This window comes from Mus caroli, unplaced genomic scaffold (assembly GCF_978045245.1).
Source record: "Mus caroli unplaced genomic scaffold, Mus_caroli_1 scaffold_8, whole genome shotgun sequence".
NCBI classification, from domain to species: domain Eukaryota; kingdom Metazoa; phylum Chordata; class Mammalia; order Rodentia; family Muridae; genus Mus; species Mus caroli.
In genome coordinates, this window is record NW_028227263.1 from 26066102 (window position 1) to 26085930 (window position 19829).

Here is a 19829-nt window from a genome sequence, read left to right on the forward strand (position 1 = left end):
CGGCCGTTGAACTCTGTGAAACCCAGGGTCCGGGATGGCGACCAAGAGACTGGCGCGGTACGCTAGGGGATTCCCCTTAGGGTGGGCGGTGGTCACCCGCAGTCGTTTGGTCTGGATCTGAAAAGGGCCCCGGTCTTCTCGGGCCCCACGTCGCCATTGGCGATAAGTTGCAAGAGCCCGAGAAACCCCGGGTCCTCCCTACCGTGGCATGCTCGGTCAGGTCGGTTCATTCTAGACCCCTGGGAACGCCTGGAATGTGACAGCTCTGCACACTGTTCTCAGGCAGGTGCCATAGTGCCCACTGCGCCCAAGTGACCTGCCTAGTCCAGTTTTATTGTCAGAATTACTACAGACTCTCTCGGGGTTTTTTTTTGGGGGGGGGAATATGCTGTGCACAGATTTTTGGATGCGCTGTGCACATTTGAGATTTGTGGACACAGTATCAAACTTACCAGGCATAGTGGAATGGACCTACAATACCAGCATGGAAAGTTGGAGGCCAGCCTGGTCCTCATGGTGATGTTCAAGCAGTCGATAGTTAAATAGTGAGACTTTCTCAAAACAACAACAAAACCAGATCCAAAACAAAACCCCTATCTGATGTATTAATGAATAGCATGAGTTTCAAGCGTGAAAAGTCCTGTCAAAGGTTAACATACCATGGCCATCTTTAGGCAAATTATTTACTTTTCTCGTGCATAAAATACGGGTTGCAGACATGTCTACCACCTAGAATTGTTTAAAAGAAGTCACCATCCTAGTTAAATATTTGCTGAAGAAGTGACTAGTAAATGTTAGTTTTTCATTCCAAATCCCTACATTGGCCTCACGTCTTGTCTTTTTCAAATAGCCAAAATAACTATTCCAGGTGTCTCTCTACTTAGAGTTGTATTCGTCATCACTTGGGATCTTTCCTTCTTTGGACTGCAGTGTATTGCTGTTGGGAGGTTTGTTTGTTTGTTTTGTTTTTGCTTTTAATCATAGATTACCTTCCAGTAGTACTCTGGTAATCTTCCTCCCCTAGATTTTTAGAGTTTAAGAACAGGCATCATCCCCTTGGTACATAGCAAAGGCTTGAAAAATGCATCTTTATAGTCAGCTCCTCGGTACTACTATAAAACGTGAACAGGTAAGATTAGTGTTTGTGAAGCCCGTTCAGGTAAAATGGACACTAAACTCAAGAGAGGATGGCCATTAGCACAAGGACCCAGGACTTTTAAAGTCTAGCCCTCCTTTCCTTCAGTCAGTATGTAGCTGTTGTTTGAGGCAGGGTCTTGCTGTGTGCTGTAAGCTGTCCCTCAGTTCAGTTTTGCCATGGCCTGCTGACTGCTGAGCCTCCAGGTGTGGGCCCCCACACCCAGCTCCACTTACAGTACATTAGTGATGATTTTGCCATCTGTTCGGGGCTATTAGTTTGATAGCATATCCTAACTGCGGTGTAAATGAGTTTATTGATCTTCCTGTGTTTTGCATTTTTAGGCGGCTTGGATTAATTAGGAGAAAGTCAGTTACACCAGCAAGTGGAAATCCAGGAGGAAGCAGATTGAGTAAGTCCCACGTTTACTTTACAGTTTGAAACCTTGCCCTTGGAACATCGCCGGAACCTAAGAACACTATGGCCTTTTGCAGAACAGTTGTATGCCTACTTAATTGTCGTTGACTTTGAGTCTACCTGCTGGAATGATGGGAAGCACCACAGTGGCCCTGAAATAAGTAAGTGTGGATGGCCAGTGGCCAAAGCTAGTGCTCTAAGAGTCTTCATAAACATCCCAGATATAAGCCAGCCAATAAGAAAACAATTCTCGTAAGCTCGTAGTGTAATACAAAAACTCTCACCTAAAAAAGAATAAAATACTAGATACCTGAATGTGATTATCCAAAGTAGCTAGTTGTTTTAAGATTACATTTAAAACTTTGATTAGATAGAACTGAAAAATATGGCTTTTCAATAGTAAAGTATACTTTAATTCATGCTGTCTTCATGTTTAATTGTAAAACAAAATGGACATACTTTTGATATTTTGACTTATTCCATGGCACAGCTTTATTATAACTTTGCTTCTCACTGTTTTGGGTATTGTAATAAGCTTTTACTAGAATTGATTGTTTAATGATGCTATTATGAAAGAAGTGTATACTTAGGATAATTCACATATTCAGGCCTGGTATGGTGGGACACACCCTTAATCCCAGCACTCAAGAGGTGGAGACAGGTGGATCTCTATAAATTTGAAACCAGCTTAATCTAAAGCAGTAGTTCTCAACCTTCCCAATTCTGTGACCCCTTAATACAGTTCTTCATGGTTTGGTGACCCCCAACCATAAAATTCTTTTTATTGCTACTTCACAACTGTAGTTTTGTGACTTTTATGAATCATAATATAAATATCTGATATGCGACCCCTGTGAAAGGGCCATCTGAACCCCAAAGGGTATGTGACCCATAGATTGAGAACTACTGGCTATATAGATTTCCAGACCAGCCAGGCAGGAAGGAAGGAAGGAAGGAACAAAGAAGAGAAAAAACAATAAATATAAGTAAAATATATTTAAGTGTTAACCCATGGTTCTTTTATTTAGTTGAATTTCCAGCAGTTTTGTTGAATACGGCAACTGGAGAGATTGAATCTGAGTTCCATGCTTACGTTCAGCCTCAAGAACATCCAATTCTTTCTGAATTTTGCACAGAACTGACAGGGATAAAACAGGTATGATTAAAAAACAACAACAACAACAACAAAAAACAGGTATGATGCAAATTTTAGAAGCTCAAAATGTTAGTTTGTAAAAGAAAAATAAAAGCTACATACCACTTGGAATTAAGTTGATTCGGTGTTAGGAGAAATGGTGTCCCCTCAAAGTCCACTGCAGGGCGGGGAGATGGCTCAGCAGTTAAGAGCCCTGACTGCTCTTCCAAAGGTCCTGAGTTCAAATCCCAGCAACCACATGGTGGCTCACAACCATCTGTAATAAGATCTGATGCCCTCTTCTGGTGTGTGTGAAGACAACTACATTATACTTACATATAACAATAAATAAATCTTAAAAAAAAAAACTAATAAAAAGTTAAAGTTCACTGGAATCCTGAAAAACTCAAAAGAGCTCTATAAACATAAAGGTCAAGGGTTGCAGCTCACCTAGGAAGGGGGAAGGCCAAGGTTTGACCTCCAGAGAGAGTTTATTTTACAGAGCTAATAATACAACTCACTGTCTTTTATTTCTATGAAACTTTAGAGTTTCCAGCCTTGTTTCTGTTACCATGGTGAATTCAAGTCAGCACTATTTCTTGCCTGTATGCGTTACATCTTTTTACTAGGTAAACTTTGTCAGTCAGAACCTCCTCTGTGTTCTGTCCCCCACAGTGCAGAGTTATAATAAATGCTCAGTGGCTCAGAAGTTCATTTGTTGGATTCAGATTTTGTGGCTCTCTTATCAGGTTCAAGTTGATGAAGGAGTCCCCCTGAAGATTTGCTTGTCCCAGTTCTGTAAATGGATCCATAAGCTTCAGCAGCAGCAGAAAATCAGTTTTGCTGCTGGGGATTCAGAGCCTTCTACTTCTGAAGTGAAACTGTGTGCTTTTGTTACTTGGTCAGGTAAAGCGTGACTGATGCCTGTCAATCACACTGGGTAGTACTGAGGCCGAGGAGGTTCCTTAACAGGCACAGTGCTTGTTGCAGAATCTCGAGGACCAGAGCTGGCATCCTCAGAACCCATGTAAAAGCCACATGAGCATAGTGGTCCATCTGTACTCCAAGTACACTAGGTGGAGACAAGGACTCCCAAGAGCAAGCTGGCTAGCCAAACTAGCTAAGTCAGCAAGTCCTAGGCTCAGTGAGGAACTTGTCTCAGTAGATAAGTTGGAGAGCGATTGGCTTCTAATGTCAGTCTTGGGCTTCCACGTGTATGTCCACATGTTCACATATACGTACACGTGCATGTGCACACACACCTTCACCCTCACACTATGAGTACGTGGCACATAACATATCACACATACATATGCCTCACCCACCAAAAAACCAATAGAGTAGCACTGCCTCTATTTGGTGCTTCATTTCTGGTTTCAGTCTTGTTAACTAGAATTATGTTTGTTAACCTAATTGACCAGAGAAAGAAAATGAAGAACCACACAGATCCTAACCAAGAAAAGCCGGTTCACTTTAAAACCAAACAAACAAAATAATAATAATGATTCTCCAGTACTGGGAACTAGCATCAATTGAAGGCAGGCTCTGCAAAGGCTGGGTGCAGAGCGGAGAAGGGAAGGGCACAGGACAGGCCTTCCCTTCATCAGAGGTGGGACAGAGAGGAAGCACATCTCACTATGGCTTTTCCGACTCTGACAGCTTTTGTCTCATTCCAGCTTTTTATATGCATAAAATCATCTCCTCAGAAATTGTATTCATTGATTATATAGCTTTTCAAAGTACATTTCCCTCTAAGGTCTTCCTTGATTATGTAAGATTATTAAGAGGAACAAAGCGATCAAACAGCAATTTTATGAAAACTAATAATTCATATTATGCTAAAATCAACTTTCTTTCAACTCAGTATCTTCCTTAAGATTGCCTTGCAGTTGCAGAAATGCCTGGCAGGATGACTCTACTTGAATTTGATTCTGTTTCAGTTTGGCATAAAATTAATATATCAAAAGTTACTTTATACTACCTTTTATATCAACTTGGCTTTCTACAAAAGCTCAATCTCTAACCCTCACTTAATTCTTCCTTTCCTTCCACTATATTTCTTTTATATTTGACATAAGACCATCGTCCTTTTTCTTTGATTCTTAAAGAATTGTCCATCCCCTTTGCTTCAGCAAGGGCAGTCTATCAGTGAAGTTCTGGTCTGACAAGTCTGTTCAGAAAGCAGGCAGTTCCCTGAGCCAGGATGCCTTCCTCTGTGTCTCTGTCTTTAATCCTCATTTCAATATGATTCCTATCTTTATTACACTTCTGTAAAGAACAGAAGAATACCAGGATTTCTAAAACTGCTTGCTTTTGCCTTCTGGGAGGTACCATGTGCATGATCAAAATCTCTTCCTATTCATACAATTTCCTTGTTTCTAAAATTGAACATTAAAAACTCAGCAATTCAATTATAGCTTGTCAGCTTCTAAAATTCCCCTAAGTTTTTCTTCTTTAACAATTCCTCTATCTCTTGCTTACTAACAATACTCATTAAAGATCTAAATATTAATTTAAGTAATAAGTTCTTGGAAAAGACTCAGTTTTCCGGTGTAACTTTTTTCCCAGGGATTTTTCATTAATTTCATTCTTGTTTGCACTAGCTTTTTTTTTTTTTTTTTTTACAATTCCAGCACTAGCTTTCAGAGAGAGGCCTTTAACAGTAAGAAACGTAAGAATAGCAAAAGATGCGTAGCAACTATCCACCAAGGGCAGTGAAGGCTCAGTCCAGGACATCCAAGCACCTGAACTTTGTCCAAAAGCCTTCAGGATGCTTGGCATCGCCACTCCAGACCCATAAGAAGTCCTGTTTCAAAATAAGATGGGTGGCACCTGAGTAATAACAACCTGAGGCTGTCCTCTGCCCTACACACTGACCACTTGCACCAATGCACATGCACACATATGCACCCCCCCACACACACTTGTACATATCCAGAAGATAGCACTTTGAAACAGTCATCAACATAATTTCTTAATGGTAAGTTCTATAAGGTATAAGATAAGATAAAATACACTACCACTAACTCGTTACTAGTGCAGAAATTAAATCTTACTGTTTTATCGTATCTTGTTTTGTGTATTTTATTTGTGAATGAAAACACACTGACACCACTGACTCTTATTTTAATATCCATATGCAGACTGGGACTTGGGCGTTTGCCTAGAGTATGAGTGTAGAAGAAAGCAGCTGTTAAAACCTGTGTTCTTAAACTCTTGGATTGATCTCAGAGCAACTTACAGGGTAAGAGTCAAAGATGGGAGTATGCTCACCTTGTTTCTGTTGAAAGTGGTTACACTTATTGGTGTGAATTTTATAAGTAAGGTGTTTATCTTTTGGAATGTTCACATAAATATGTATCTTAAAATATTTGAGACAGCACAGCAATAATAACTTCCAAACCTGATAGCACTAAAAGATATGAGAAATAACTTTGTGACCTCTGTAGTAGTATTGTATTTTTAGAAATATATCTTTTTTTATTTGATTAGCTTTTTTATAAGAGAAAACCCAAAGGACTGAGTGGTGCCTTACAGGAAGTGGGAATAGAATTTTCAGGACGAGAACATTCTGGTTTGTATAAACTCATAATTATTTCATTATATAAGTCATTTAACTTTTGTAAAACATTTCATATTAGTTTCATTTAGGAGATACAAAGTATTTTTAATAGCTTGTAAGCTAAAAAAAGTTCTTAAGCTATATAACTCAAATTATTTCTGAGTTTTGAGTTTCCAGTTTCTTGAATTTAGATAAAGACCACCATCTAGTGGTTCTAGTTGGTTTAAAAATAAATAAGTAAATAATGAAAATACTGAGCACATCAACTAGAAATACAAGTGCCTAGATAATATGATAAACTAGTGGAAAAAAAACTGAACATGACTAATTTTTCACAAATGTTGGTGTGTATAGATGGCTGGTGATGTGTTTGGGAGCTGGCTGACAAGTTTTCACCTGTGTAAATGCAAGCCATATTCTCTCCCATGATAGTGCTTTCATAGCTCCCCACAGGCCAATCATGATGATTAAAATCAGCAGGTGGTCATAAAAGGAACAGTACACCCCAGTTTCTATTTAAAATAATCTGTTTTCCATTATTTCTTTATGGTAGTACCACAGCATTCAGTGTTTGATACTTTTATTTCCTCAGGCTTAGATGATTCTCGGAACACTGCTCTTCTTGCTTGGAAAATGATCAGAGATGGTTGCTTAATGAAAATTACCAGGTCCTTGAACAAGGTTAGTGGTGTCTTGTCACTTTATTCTGTCATTTTGAGTCCTCAGGTAGTAGTCATGTTCATTAAAATGTTGATTTCATGTGTGTAGTCATTTATGCACCAATGGCATTTTTCCTTTTCTTGTCATATATAATGTCTACGTAAGAAATAACAAATACGGTTCCTAAAGCAATGGATTTGTCTGTGGAATCATAGGTTCTCACTAAGAAGAATCCCAAGATTTTGGCCAGAAATTTGGGTACAGATCAAGTTGAAGAAGCAGCTACTTGCAACATTAGTATCCAGGGTCCCAGCATATATCAAAAGGAGCCCCAAAGTACAGTAAATGCAAAGGAAAATGCCCAAATGAATTCAGTTTGTGTGAATTCCTGTATAAAGGGCCAATTGCAACCAAAAAGCAACGTGAAAGCAGATCTTTACAATATCAAACATAGCTTTCCTCTTTTCACTACCAAGTCGTCGACATCTGTGGACCAACTGCATTCTCCCACCTTGAATCCACCTCTTTATATGCAAAAGCCAAGTAAAAGTGATCAGCTTGCATTGAATGACAGCTCAAAGTCCTCAACCCTTAACTCCAACTTAGTGCTTGTATCTACAACCATTCCGTCTGTTAATCACGTTTCTGATGTAGAAATGGGTCATACTTTTGACTGTTTACCAATGTTGGCTGAGTGGGAAGATGTAGTTTTACTGCCAGCATCTCAGGCTGAGCCAGACACAGACTGTAAGCCTCCTGTTAGTGACACAAATGTCAGTACTTCATTTAATTCTGCAGAGAGATCACTTGTTCCAGAAGAACCAGAAACCCTTAGTTATGAAAACTTTGAAGACCTTCAGGAAACTCCTCAAAACTCTGAGACATCTAAGTCTATTGTGTATAAGAGTCCTCACAGTACAGTCTATAATGTAAAAGGAGCCAAACACCCAGGTTCCGATGCCTCTGCTTTTAAGTTACCTGAAAGCAAACCATTTCCTTTCACCAGTGTTCATGCCAGTGCAGCACATCGTTCAGTTCTGAGGAAAGATCCTCTCCTTTCAGGTGGTACTAAAAGGAATTCACTTAGTCCCCCAGCTTCCCCGAGAGCCAAAAGGCAGACCTTCACTATTCATGAAGAAAAGCCTACATCATCTATTTGCTCCCCAGTAACAACTTCTTGTAGAGTTTCTCCCTCTGTACTAACATCTACAGTTAATCTACAAGAGCCTTGGAAGACTGGAAAAATGACACCGCCTCTATGCAAGTGCGGCAGAAGATCTAAGCGGCTTATTGTTTCTAATAATGGGCCAAACCACGGAAAAGCCTTCTATTGTTGCCCTGTTGGGAAATACCAACAAGATAGAAAATGCTGTGGTTATTTTAAATGGGAACAAACACTTCAAAAAGAAAGGACCAATGGCAAAGCTCTGTCTCATTCCTCAGAAGGGCTAACTTTCAGCTCTCCAGAAACAAGCTATATTCATGACAGAAATTTAGGTTTTCCTATTAAAAATTCTTTACGACTCAGACCTTCAATGAGACATTGATAAGACTCTCTTCTAAACTGCCTTTTACTTCAGTATACGCCTTATCTGACTTTTATGCAGGAAAGATAACAGTAGGGTTTACGTTACGCAGCCTCAGCATATCTGAGCACCGCAGCTACACCTGAGCAGTTCATACAAACAGAAGGGACGTGTCTTACATGGCGTGCACTCTTGCCAAGTAGTCTATCAACTGTCATCTGTTCATGAAGCAATCCTTGTTCCTAGATTTCCAAGCATGAACATTTAGATAATATCATATATTTCATATATTAACATTTGCTGAATTTATCAAACTATCATAACTACAAGGAAAAACTTTTTACAGACCATGTTTATTAGGTTAAATTTAATAACTAGCCATAGAACGTGGCAGCTTTCTTTTATACTTTGACCTTCAAACAAATTTCAAAATATTTTTAAATTATTTGAATAAAATATGACTAGTAAAGTTTTAGTTACGTAAATATTCTAAGAATTATGACAGTTTCTTAAAAATAGGGTTCTTTTCAAAGTTTGAAGATTTGTTCTGATTTGTATATTAGCATATTAGAATTGTTCAGTTACGTTTTGAAAACCCGTGGGTAGAGATTTAGTTTAGAATCTGCTCCTAAAATACATTTTAAGACATCTCGGCATTTGACGACATTCATTTTATGTTGGCAGATTACAGGAACATTGACATGAATGCAGAAGGATTCAATAATGATTATTTGATTTCAGAATTCAGCCTCTGATGTCATAACTACAAAATACTTTCAATCCAGTTTCAAAGCAGTCTGCCCACATAATCTGTGGTTCCTGCAGACTTGTAGACACTGTGTTTCTCGCACAGGTGATTAGTGGAGGAGTTCAAGTTGTTATCCATTCCTTTTTCCTCAGTTCATTTCTTTTGACCTTCCCACTGACAGTCTTTGGCAGCTCTTCAATAAATTCTACCTGTTGGTAGTAAGGGGAGGAAGAGGTTAGACCAGCACTTGTTCACTTCCTTCAGGTCATGCCGGTTACTCAAGAGCTCTGTTTCAAATTCTAGGTGAAAGGATGAAGTTAGGTTTTGTTCTTTTTGTTTTTTACATTAACATTGTGAGCTAATTGACTGAATTATGTTGGGGGCTTCAGTTTAGCCTCGGAATTTTCGATTAACTATTGTCATTAGCTCTGTTTGAAACCTCTTGCAGAGTATATCTGAGGAGTAAGGTCATTTAAAAGAAAAAAAAAAACCAATAGAAAACTTTGCAAAGCACTGGACAGACATCACCGGTCGCAGGGATGCCTACCTTTCTGGGGTATTTGTAAGGCGCTGTAGTCTTCTTCACATGCTCCTGGATCTCTTTTCTCAGTTGCTCGTGATCATGGGACTTGTAATCAGGATTCAGGACAATAAAAGCCTTTACTACCTAAAGAACATCAGATTTGTTGTGTGTGCGATGCCTTGGAGTGTCTTGTCTGCTTTCTCTGAGTGGGAATCTGCCTGGTGGATGAAGCACTGGGGTGAGCTCCTGGTGTAGTCTAGTCCTGCTGAGTGCTTGTGCTCCTGAGCCAGCTGGCTGGTCTATAGCTCAGTCTTTCCCAATACCAGAATGCTGGTGCAGCCTCCTTTGCTCAGGCTCACCCTTGAACCCCCACTCTAACTACATGTTGAACTGTGTGTTCTGATTTGAGTCTGATTACCTCTGCCCTTGGCTTGCACTTAGAAACACAGCAGCACACTTAAGTAAGCAGCACACTCTTGGGTAACAGCCCAGCTTCTAGGCCCTACTCAGCTCAGCCCTTGTTGAAGGGAACTCAGACCATGCATTCTTTTGTGTTTCTTTTCTTTATTGACAGAGTCTTGTCATCTATACCAGGTTGGCCTTGAATTTACAGTGGTTCTCCTGCCTCAGTTTTCCAAGTACTAGATTACACTACTACACTTAGCTTATTTTTTTCCCCAGTAAAGACTGAACCCAGAGACACCCAGCCTTTTCCATGTGTTCTTTATACAAGGCTGTAATGATACCGTCAGCCCCTTTGCTATTATTCTGACCCACTTACATAACCAGGAAGCAGGAGAAGTGACCATGGCTAGTGCTGTGCCCACCAATCCTATTCCCCAAAGTCAGCCCTACCCAGAACTGTTTTGGGAGATCTATCAGGAGTTTTAGGACCTTTAATGGAGAAGGAAGAAGTTTGGGATCCTGTCTATTTTATTCTCCCCTGGACACTGCCAGCACTATCACTCACTGCTTCCCTTAGATGCACAACTCTCTCTAGCTGAGGCAAACACAGTATTTAGCACCAAATCCAGATTCCCAACATGGCTACAGTCCAGAGAGGCCCTTGCAACTCTTTTGATTAAGTACCCTGTACTTTAGAAACTGAAATCTTACTAAATTTATTTTCTTTACTCTTTAATCAGAGAAAAAAGATTAATTGAAAATTATTTGAAACAGTCACTTAGAAAAGCCATTTGATAAGAAGTGACAACTTGTAACTAAAATTTCACTGGTTGCTCTTCCCTAGAACTCGGATTTACTTCCCAGCACCCAAATGGTAGCTCTCACAAGTGTCTTTAACTCCAGTTCCAGGGGATCTGACACCTTCGCACAGATAAACATGTAAGCAAAGCAGCAATGCATCAATAAAAACAAAAATTAAAAAGTCATTTTTAAAAAAGGAAAATAACTAAGCACACCTTGGGGCGGGGGGCAGGGAGTTACTGGGAATCAAATCTCATACTAAGCACATACCAAACCACAACTGATGCACATACCACAATTGACTTACATCTTCCAGGAAAATAAAATTTCCAAGTAAAGCAGCTTGTGAAATTCTTTAGAAATGTTAAAGTATGAAAATCAACTGAGAAGATATTAACATAACAGTTAAGAAAATGCTCATGTAAAAATCTTATTTTGCTTTTTGATAATTCACCCGAGAATAAGTTAAAATTCATGAAGATTGTCAAATGTAGTTTGGGCTAACTGTATTAGGAATTCTTAAAACAGGCAGTAGTAAACAGTACAGAGTAAGCTTAAGGACTGTCAGAGGCAAACAAACAAAAATTATATTTGGGATAGTATCCTCAAGTCTTCATTTTATCTGATTTTGATCAATTTTTCTGAAACTTGCTACCTAATCAAAGATCTGCTATAGCCCTTTCCTAAAGAAGGAGCCAAACTGGCTAGCACAGGCCTGCCACAGAAAGTAAATGGCTGCGTGTGGCCTGCAGCACATTGCTGTGTTTTGTGCCTGGATACCTTGAGGCATCCATCTCTATCCTCTGCCAGGATGTATTGTAGCCCACCAGTGTTGGAAAATTCAAACTTTTCCCCCTCACTCCAGCTGATGTTAATACTTCACCAAGACCCTGCAACTATAGAGGAACTGTAAGCCACCTACAGATCTTGGCTGTATCATATTCTAGGATACCCGGTGACTGCCAAGCCAACCCTGGTCCCAAAGGCTCAACACTCACCCTGTCCCAAATAAGCATTTGCCTAGGCAGATAGAACTGATGGAGATAGCAAGGTGTGTGAAAAGCTAAGACCCTGTGAGTGACATGTACCATAGAGACACTTTAAAAACTATCTGTTCCTTCCTCTCATCTACCCCAAATAGTCTCTTTCACAGTCAAATAGGACTAACATAAGCTCTGCTCAAGAGCTGAAACAGCTCAGGGTCATCCATGAACACAATGGGCTATCCTCCAGCATCAAAGATCACTTGGGAAAAATAATCTTGGAAGAGAGCCGTCCTTGTTTTAGGGCAACATTAATAAGTAAGGTCACTTAAGTGAAATGTTGTTTTAAAGTATGTGTTTAGGGGCTATGAAGATAGAAAAGTGTTTGCTGCTTAAGCATAAGAACCTGGGTTGGCATCCCAAGCCCCATGGAGCGGGGGTTAGGAGTGGGGTAGCCGTGCATAGCAGTACAGGTCACCCCAGTAGTGGGGGAGGAGAGGGAACAAGGGCTTACTGGCCCACCATCCAACCTAAACAGTGAGTTCCAGTTTCAGGGGGAGACCTTGTCTCGGAAAAGCAGGATGAAGAAGAAACTGAGGAAAGTATTTCAGTACCCACTTGTGCCTACACAGGGAAATCACACCCACACATGTGCATGTAACACATACAAAGGATCGAAGTATGCGTTTAGATCAATGAAGTTAAAAGTTGAGATAGTCAGGGTTTTTTTGTTTTTTTTTCACCTCTCCTCTGATGGGGTCTGGACTGCTGACAACAGCCGACTCTGCGATGGAAGGATGTTCAATGAGGGCACTTTCTACCTCAAATGGTCCAATTCGGTAACTAGGAAAACATGACAGGAATAAGGGTGAGCTATAGATTCTCCCCAGAATGCTTGATAAGTAGACGTGCATATATGGAACAGAAAATTACCCAGAAGATAATATGATATCATCTGATCTTGCAACAAACCAGAAATAGCCATCTTCATCCATGTACCCTCTGTCCCCAGTAATGTAGAAATTCCCTCGTAGAGTTGAAGCCGTTTTAGAAGGATTATCCTGCAAAATAAGTAGCATTTTGTTCATAGTATTATGAATGTAACTCTTTTGTCGAGTAATTCTTTAAATGTTCAAAGAAAAGGGAAGTTTGGCTCCTTTGAGAAGCCTCAGAATGAAGAGGAGCCAGGGTCAAGTAGGAATGAATTTCAAGCATGGATAAAGGAAATAAGAGTTACAAAGCCTCAGTGCAACTTCTGGAGAATGCTTTATGTAGATTCTAAGATCAAAATATTGCAGCATCTCTAAGATTTGGAGAGTAGGCACAATTAAGCCTTTTTCTAAATAATACCTAACACTACCATGGAAAGAGATGGTTAAAAGAATGCACAATGCTTATTAATTCAAAGCAGAGGTATTCTTTGGCATGGTTTGGTTTGCATAAGAAGAGACCAGTTCTATACCTGGCATAAGAGGAAAACAAGCAAAATATTGCTGCCTTCCATAGAGGTCACTGGCAGGTATGGTCTGGACCTCTTAGTATATTGATAGAAATGTTCTAACTTATATACCATGGTGAGAGATAAGAAAGCTTCTAGTGAAATGAATTTACTTCATCTTGTGGCCCCATTTCTTCTTTCTCTAGTTGCTCTGGAGTGGGAGAGAGCTAATCAGATGTCAGAAAAATAGGGAGGTGTGTGTGTGTGTGTGTGTGTGTGTGCTGTTTGCTAGCTGAACAGGGTCTACGGATGTTAGGAGACACCTGTGATGGGTTACTTCCAAGGAGAGGGTACCAATGTGCTATTTGGCAAGAAAATGTTCTTTGATTACCTGTCTGTGGGACTATTATTCAGAGCAATGAATCTCTCAAGGAAGGACAAAATTTCTTATAAAAATAGGAGTGGTGACCAAATACTTGTGGTAGAGGGTCTCACCTGCCCTCAAACTAGCTTTGTAGTAACTGAGGATGATTTTGAATCCATGGCCTCTCTGCTTCTGTATCCCAAATGCTGGAACTATTCTTTTGAGGAATAAATAGGAAACATATTTTAAAAATAAAGCTCTTACTACATAATGAGTAAAAAGGCCAAATGGTCGCTCAGGAAGAACTTGAACAGCAATATCCCCTTCTTGTCCAGGAGGAAGAGTGGCACCATTTTCATCTAAAATCTAGAATAGAGCACGTCAGCTTATTTAAGGGAATTTTTATTTAATGCCATATCTGAAATTTTAGCTTTGAATCTTTTGGGCCAGAATATAAGCTTAAAACCATTTTATGTATACTTTAAATTGTTAAATTTATTATTTACCCATTATTATTGTACAAAATGTTACAAAATGAAAATTGCCAAAATGTGAAAGAGTAGTAAAATATCTCCTTACCTCTACCACCCAAATCATGTTTGGGTAATGTCCTCTGGAACATTTATAGACAAAAAAAAACTAGGATCACTTATGAAGTTCTGCAGCCTGCTTTTGTTGTTGAGCAATATGTCTTTGTAAAACATGGATTCTAGACTCTTGTGTCATATTATTAAGTCAGGGAAAAGAAATAAGAAAGACTATTTTAAACAAGCAACCTTGTCGTTTGTATGATCTGATGAACTTGGGAAACCTTGATCCCCGTCTTCCAGCTAGGCTTCCGTTAAGTATAGGCTGGGCCTCGTCCTCTGCAAATGGACTTTTGCCACTGTTGCTTTTTTTTTTTCTTTTTAAATCTAAATCATAGTGTAAATCCTTTGTCTACACCCCAGCATAAGATGATAATAAGGACCCTAGTTAAAGAAAGCCGGGAAGAACCAGGCAGGAGGCAGAGAGAGAAGTGTGTGCTACAGCCACTATGAACTTGTGCCACCTTGGGCCTGGTTGATCCCTGCAGCAGGTCCCAATCCTGACTCCACACAGTGTGACCAAGAGTGTAGATACTGGAGCCAGATTGGTTGAGATTGTGTTCCCACTCTAGAGGCCCGAGCTGCAGGGACTTGGCTGAGTTCTTTAATTTCTCTGCATAATCACCTGCAAAATGTTGTTATTAGTAGTATATCTTAGGGTTTTTCTGGACAGTAAACAGATCAACTCTTGTAAGTGCCCAGAATCCATGGCAAAATATAGGTGTTTAAGCGAACATGTCTCACCCAGTTCACTTTTGGTATAGAACTTAAGGTATATCTAGAGAGTGAGGGTGTGTTGGGTGAGCAAACGCTCTCCCGGAAGGGGACATTCAAACCTTCACATCAAAAGCAGGAGAAGGCTTTCCCATTGAGCCGGGCTTAATTTTCATCCCCTTGAAATTTCCACAGATCAGCACCTGGGCAAGGAGAACAAAGTGTGGTAATATTATAAGCAGTGTAAAATATGCCTCTGTCTATTGTGCATTCAGTCAGCATAAAACCAATCAAACCTCTGCTCTCATGGAATGCAGAAACTGACAGTTTACCAGTATATATAATAGAAATATAAGAAAATAAATTATATGAATATATTAACATTTACGTAGATTAGCACAATGGTCACTATGCTGGTTGTATCTAAATATGTGTCCATTTTTATAGGTGTTTAATTTTGGAATGTCAATGTTTCCAGGTAATAATTCTCAGGGTTTAAAAGTTTGAACATTAAAAATAAGGCATGGCCAATGAAAAATGTTTCCACTTTTCCCTTTCTCTGATCATCTTGTCTCCCTTTCTGCTACAAAATAACCACTTTGTTCTTACTTTGTTGATCTCTGGAGCTCCTTGCTGGTGCTGAGGATTGAGTTAAGGCCTCACATGTGCTGGGAAAGTGCACTACCTAGGCCATAACCCCCCTACAGTTTTTTATCTGCATGAGTTCTTTAAAAAGCCCATTTTATTTTACATTATTATTTATGTATTTGCTCATTCACAGAGCCCAGGCTGGTTTTGAACTCACAATGTAGCTGAGAACAACCTTGATCCTCCTTCCTCTACCTTTCATGTGCAGGATTTACAGGAATGCTTTAGCAGCGCTTTCCTTTTTGTGTTTTTTTAGATTTATTTATTATTATATGTAAGTTCACTGTAGCTGTCTTCAGACACTCCAGAAGAGAGTGTCAGATCTCATTATAGATGGTTGTAAGCCACCATGTGGTTGCTGGGATTTGAACTCAGTGCTCTTAACCACTGAGCCACCTCTCCAGCCCTAGCAGCTGATTTCTAAGGAGACTCCCAGCAGACTTAATAATTCAGGGAACCAGAAACCCCCTACAGTTTTTTATCTGCATGAGTTCTTTAAAAAGCCCATTTTATTTTACATTATTATTTATGTATTTGCTCATTCACAGAGCCCAGGCTGGTTTAACTTTTGTGACTCTTTAGAAAGTCCCCTGTCACATAGATCCAATACTTTTTTTCTCATTAAAACCATTGGGACATTCTCAGCTTGATCAGTTAATCATTTTTATCAAAACTGTTACAAAGGTTTGTTGTTTTTTTTTTTATTTTTAAAACTTCTTTTTATTAAATGAACCTAACATAACCAATAAAACAGTGATGTATATATATGTATATAGTAAACATCATCTTGAATTTCAACAAGAGACCATTCTGCTCCCAGAAAACTAAGCTATGGGTATGGGATACATCAAGCCATCGGCACACAAACATGCTTTCAAGTTGGCAGTTAACTGTTGTTTTTTTCAATTTAGGTTTTCTCAAACTTTTCTTTATTTTTAAAAAATAGTTTCCTAACCACCCCTTTCCTTATCCCTCCAGTGATCAAGACACATTAGACACTTTGGCTTTTATTTATCTAACTAATCCCATTAATCCTGTCTTCAGTGGGGCAGGTACCGTTTCTGTCTGTCCATATCCTTCATAGATGTCTAAGCCCGTCTTCTTTCTCCATTGTTCCATCACTTCAGGGTTAATGGGTTCTCCAGCACTGACACAGTGCTTCAAACTGTTGAACTTATAGCTTCTCCAATAACAGGGAGTGAGTTAGGTAGAGAAAGAGAAATGGCAAGACATGGGAATTGGGAATACAGAATAAGTAGATTGTTCTGATACAATGTAGCACCTGATGCCAGAAACAGATAGCTATAATGGAAAATAACACTAGAGACCATATGCAGACCATTCTAATAGAAAGAAATACCTGATGCCATAAGAAGATCGCTGTAAGGCCAGGTTTCTTTTTTCTCTTCTCCCACCCCCCCCCAGGTGGGGATCACTTGTTGCAAAGAAGCACTATCTTTAGAGATGATACCCCCATTGTCTATCTCTCTATCCCCCAGTCTCCGCACATTTCTCTCTCTCTCTCTCTCTCTCTCTCTCTCTCTCTCTCTCTCTCTCTCTCTCACACACACACACACACACACACACACACACACACACAACCCTATAGACATGTAGCCCTGGAACTTGCTTTTTAAACTAGGCTAACTTTGAATTCAGTCCCTGCCTCCTTAAGTGCTGGGGTTAAGTATACCACTACACACAATAATGGTATTTTGTTGTTGTTGTTTTTTTTTTGTTTGTTTTGTTTTTTTGAGACAGGGTTTCTCTGTATAGCCCTGGCTGTCCTGGAACTCACTTTGTAGACCAGGCTGGCCTCGAACTCAGAAATCCGCCTGCCTCTGCCTCCCGAGTGCTGGGATTAAAGGCATGTGCCACCATGCCCAGCTTTCAATAATGGTATTTTAAATCACTAATTAAAAATTATCTTACAACTGCAAACTAAGGTACTCTGAAAATGGCACATCTATGTGAAAGACCTCACAGGCTGAAGAGCAGTACAGCATGAGTGCGGTGAGATGGAATGTCAAGGATGGGGGGCCAGAATTATCCTTGGCACTCTTACTAATCATATATTACTAAATCGTGTATCTAATCTTATTCTCATTTTATTAGGTAAAACTTTTGGAGGAATATATTGTTAAACTTAGAAGACTACTGGTCTTCACAAACTCTAAAACCAAGACTATTGTAACACTAGAAACCTAAAGAAGAAATCCCTTCTGGGCTCCCTTGTAGGCTACCAACTGATGCTCTCACCAGTGTATGGGCAAATGCATTGATTTATGCCTCCCTTCCGTTTTGTGACTAGAAAGTTTATGTAGTTACTTCCACATCTTAATCCATGTCCTTGGCCTATAGTCAATTATTTTTGGCTCAGAATAAACTATATATTACTCTCTTTGGAGCAAGAGCTGTGCTTTGCATCAACACATGAATTGCTGAGCTGTGAACACAGCAACAGTATCTTCAGAGCAATAATCAGGCATTTAAAATGGAGTCACAGTAGCTTTAAAGCCTTCATTCTTACTTCTGTTCTCTCTGAGAATTTGCAAAGTGGAACGACCTGTCTATTATCTCAGCTCAGATAATAGCTGTCACTCCAAAGATTAAATACCTTCCTCTGTTTTAAAATGAACTATAACCATTGCATTCATAGCTCTAGACACGGTCTAATCTTCCCTCCCCTCTCCAAGTTTACAAGAGCCTGCTCTGGACACAGCAACCATCTACAAAATGTCAGGAAGAACTCAAAGCGGCAAGAGAAAGAAAACACTGAACCGTACTGTACCGACTGGTCAGATGTGTGGTTTTGGACAAATGAGTCTTTCATTTTCGAACTTCCTCTTCCTCTCCCCCTGGACTAGTATCCATTTGCAAACATGTCTTACCTGCTCATGTCATTCTGCACAAGCATCCGGTAGGCAGTTGGTGCAGAACAGAAGACAGTGATGGGGAACTTGGAGAGGGTCTGCAGTTGAGAAAAAGCAAACTCTGTCTCAACTGTAGTGTTAATCGGCCAGAGGCACAGCACAGCATAAAACTATTTATTTGCATGGAAATGCACTCAGATCTTTTCCTGTCTTTGTGGGCTTTGTAGATGTAGACATCTGAAAACTCCCAATCTCTGTTTACTTTAGTTGCCAGTCCCATCAGTGGTGCTACTTCTGCTAACACATTTCTAACCATGAACCTCCTCTACGCTGCCTTACTTGCAAGATGGAAGTTGATTCAAAACGGGGCAAATAGTGTGCAAAAACACATGCTCCTTGGGTCCATGGAGAAAAAACACTACTCCAAGCAGACTTTGCCCAGCCTGTATCTGAAGTATTCCACATCACATCGGAGGCTATCAAATCCAGCCAGAACCTGGAATACAAATAGCACAGTTGTATAAATCTGTTGAATTGATAGGAATTACATGCATATAAATGTATGTAAAAATTTAAATATATAATTTTACAAAAGTATCTAATTTGTTGGAAAACACATTTTATTTTTTCTTTCTTTTCTTGGATATTTTTTAAATTTACATTTCAAATGTTTTTCCCTTTCCAGGTCTCCCCTTCAGAAATCCCCATCTCATCCCCCTTCCCCCTGCCTCTATGAGGGTTCTCCCCCACCCACCCACTCCCATCCTCCTGTCCTGGCATTCCTACACTGGGGCATTGAACACCCTCATGCCCAAGGGTCTCTCCTCCCACTGATGTCCAACAAGGCCGTCTTCTGCCACATCACAAAAACCAGTCTACAAATCAATCTTTTTGCAGATTTTATAGTATAGCCACAGTTCTGGGAAATTACCTTCCATTGACAGACAATCCTAAACCAAAGCTGCTGTGGGTGTGTCCAATCATCTTAGGAGGCCCAGTTGTCCCACTGGTGAAGTAGATGGCCATCATCTCGTCGTGTTTTGTGTCCACACAGGTGTGGCTGTCACTGGCATATCTGTGAAGGACAATCTGCAGTGTTTTTATGAATGACTGACCTCTGAGGAGGATTTGAAAACCTATCTGCTTTGGGCCTCTTCAACTTCTGAATCAGTGACTTGGATTCACCCCCAAGGTAGAAGCTACCTCTGTTTCCATCCTTTGACTTGTGAGATGTGAGCATCCACCTTCAAGATCACGCATCTGCTAGGGAGAACCCTCATCCAAAACTGATCATTGTGGACATTTAGACT

General features: G+C 39.9%; 3 protein-coding genes and 1 long non-coding RNA gene across 12 annotated transcripts in view; 2 read left to right on the forward strand and 2 right to left on the reverse strand.

Moving 5' to 3' along the window:
• Positions 1-263, reverse strand: part of Rexo5 (RNA exonuclease 5) — a 51962-nt gene extending 51699 nt beyond the window's left edge. The window contains exon 1 of one of the 3 annotated variants that reach the window (XM_085841360.1): positions 203-263. In XM_085841360.1, the coding sequence (XP_085697486.1) occupies positions 203-210 (8 nt within the window). In that variant the 5' untranslated portion in view covers positions 211-263. The remainder of the gene's footprint in view (positions 1-202) is intronic. The other 2 variants (XM_085841359.1, XM_021168285.3) reach the window with 2 other exon arrangements.
• On the forward strand, positions 1-8907 carry Eri2 (ERI1 exoribonuclease family member 2). 3 transcript variants are annotated; one of them, XM_021168279.3, is made up of 9 exons: positions 1-57; positions 1480-1547; positions 1630-1713; positions 2581-2708; positions 3437-3593; positions 5831-5931; positions 6180-6261; positions 6842-6930; positions 7125-8907. In XM_021168279.3, the coding sequence occupies exons 1-9, from the start codon at positions 35-37 to the stop codon at positions 8454-8456; spliced, it is 2064 nt and encodes a 687-aa protein (XP_021023938.1). In that variant the 5' UTR covers positions 1-34; the 3' UTR covers positions 8457-8907. The 3 variants fall into 3 exon arrangements, with proteins under 3 accessions (XP_021023938.1, XP_029335157.1, XP_085697488.1); XM_029479297.2 differs by lacking the exon at positions 1-57 and adding an exon at positions 882-947; XM_085841362.1 differs by lacking the exons at positions 1-57; positions 1480-1547; positions 1630-1713; ... (1 more) ...; positions 3437-3593; positions 6180-6261 and having other exon boundaries at positions 5916-5931.
• Positions 8770-19829, reverse strand: part of Acsm3 (acyl-CoA synthetase medium chain family member 3) — a 23662-nt gene continuing 12602 nt past the window's right edge. For 4 of the 5 annotated variants that reach the window (XM_021168281.3, XM_029479300.2, XM_021168280.3 and 1 more), the window contains 10 exons: positions 19451-19594; positions 18859-19015; positions 18538-18617; positions 16703-16829; positions 15121-15201; positions 13962-14063; positions 12829-12956; positions 12639-12738; positions 9731-9850; positions 8770-9392 (listed from right to left, as the gene is read on the reverse strand). In XM_021168281.3, the coding sequence (XP_021023940.1) occupies positions 9306-9392; positions 9731-9850; positions 12639-12738; positions 12829-12956; positions 13962-14063; positions 15121-15201; positions 16703-16829; positions 18538-18617; positions 18859-19015; positions 19451-19594 (1126 nt within the window). In that variant the 3' untranslated portion in view covers positions 8770-9305. The remainder of the gene's footprint in view (positions 9393-9730; positions 9851-12638; positions 12739-12828; positions 12957-13961; positions 14064-15120; positions 15202-16702; positions 16830-18537; positions 18618-18858; positions 19016-19450; positions 19595-19829) is intronic. The other variant, XM_021168282.3, reaches the window with a different exon arrangement.
• The window catches only part of LOC147002865 (uncharacterized), a 2571-nt gene continuing 2342 nt past the window's right edge, over positions 19601-19829 (forward strand). Inside the window, exon 1 of the long non-coding RNA XR_015047819.1 lies at positions 19601-19711. This is a non-coding gene — a long non-coding RNA (uncharacterized LOC147002865). The remainder of the gene's footprint in view (positions 19712-19829) is intronic.

What these genes read in the sequence shown, in the direction of transcription:
- Eri2 (XM_021168279.3), top strand. Translation starts at nt 35, where the DNA reads ATGGCGACCAAGAGACTGGCGCG. An exon ending in AACTGACAGGGATAAAACAG is followed by an intron (nt 2,709 to 3,436) that starts GTATGATTAAAA and finishes CTCTCTTATCAG; the next exon opens with GTTCAAGTTGATGAAGGAGT. An exon ending in TTCAGGACGAGAACATTCTG is followed by an intron (nt 6,262 to 6,841) that starts GTTTGTATAAAC and finishes TTATTTCCTCAG; the next exon opens with GCTTAGATGATTCTCGGAAC.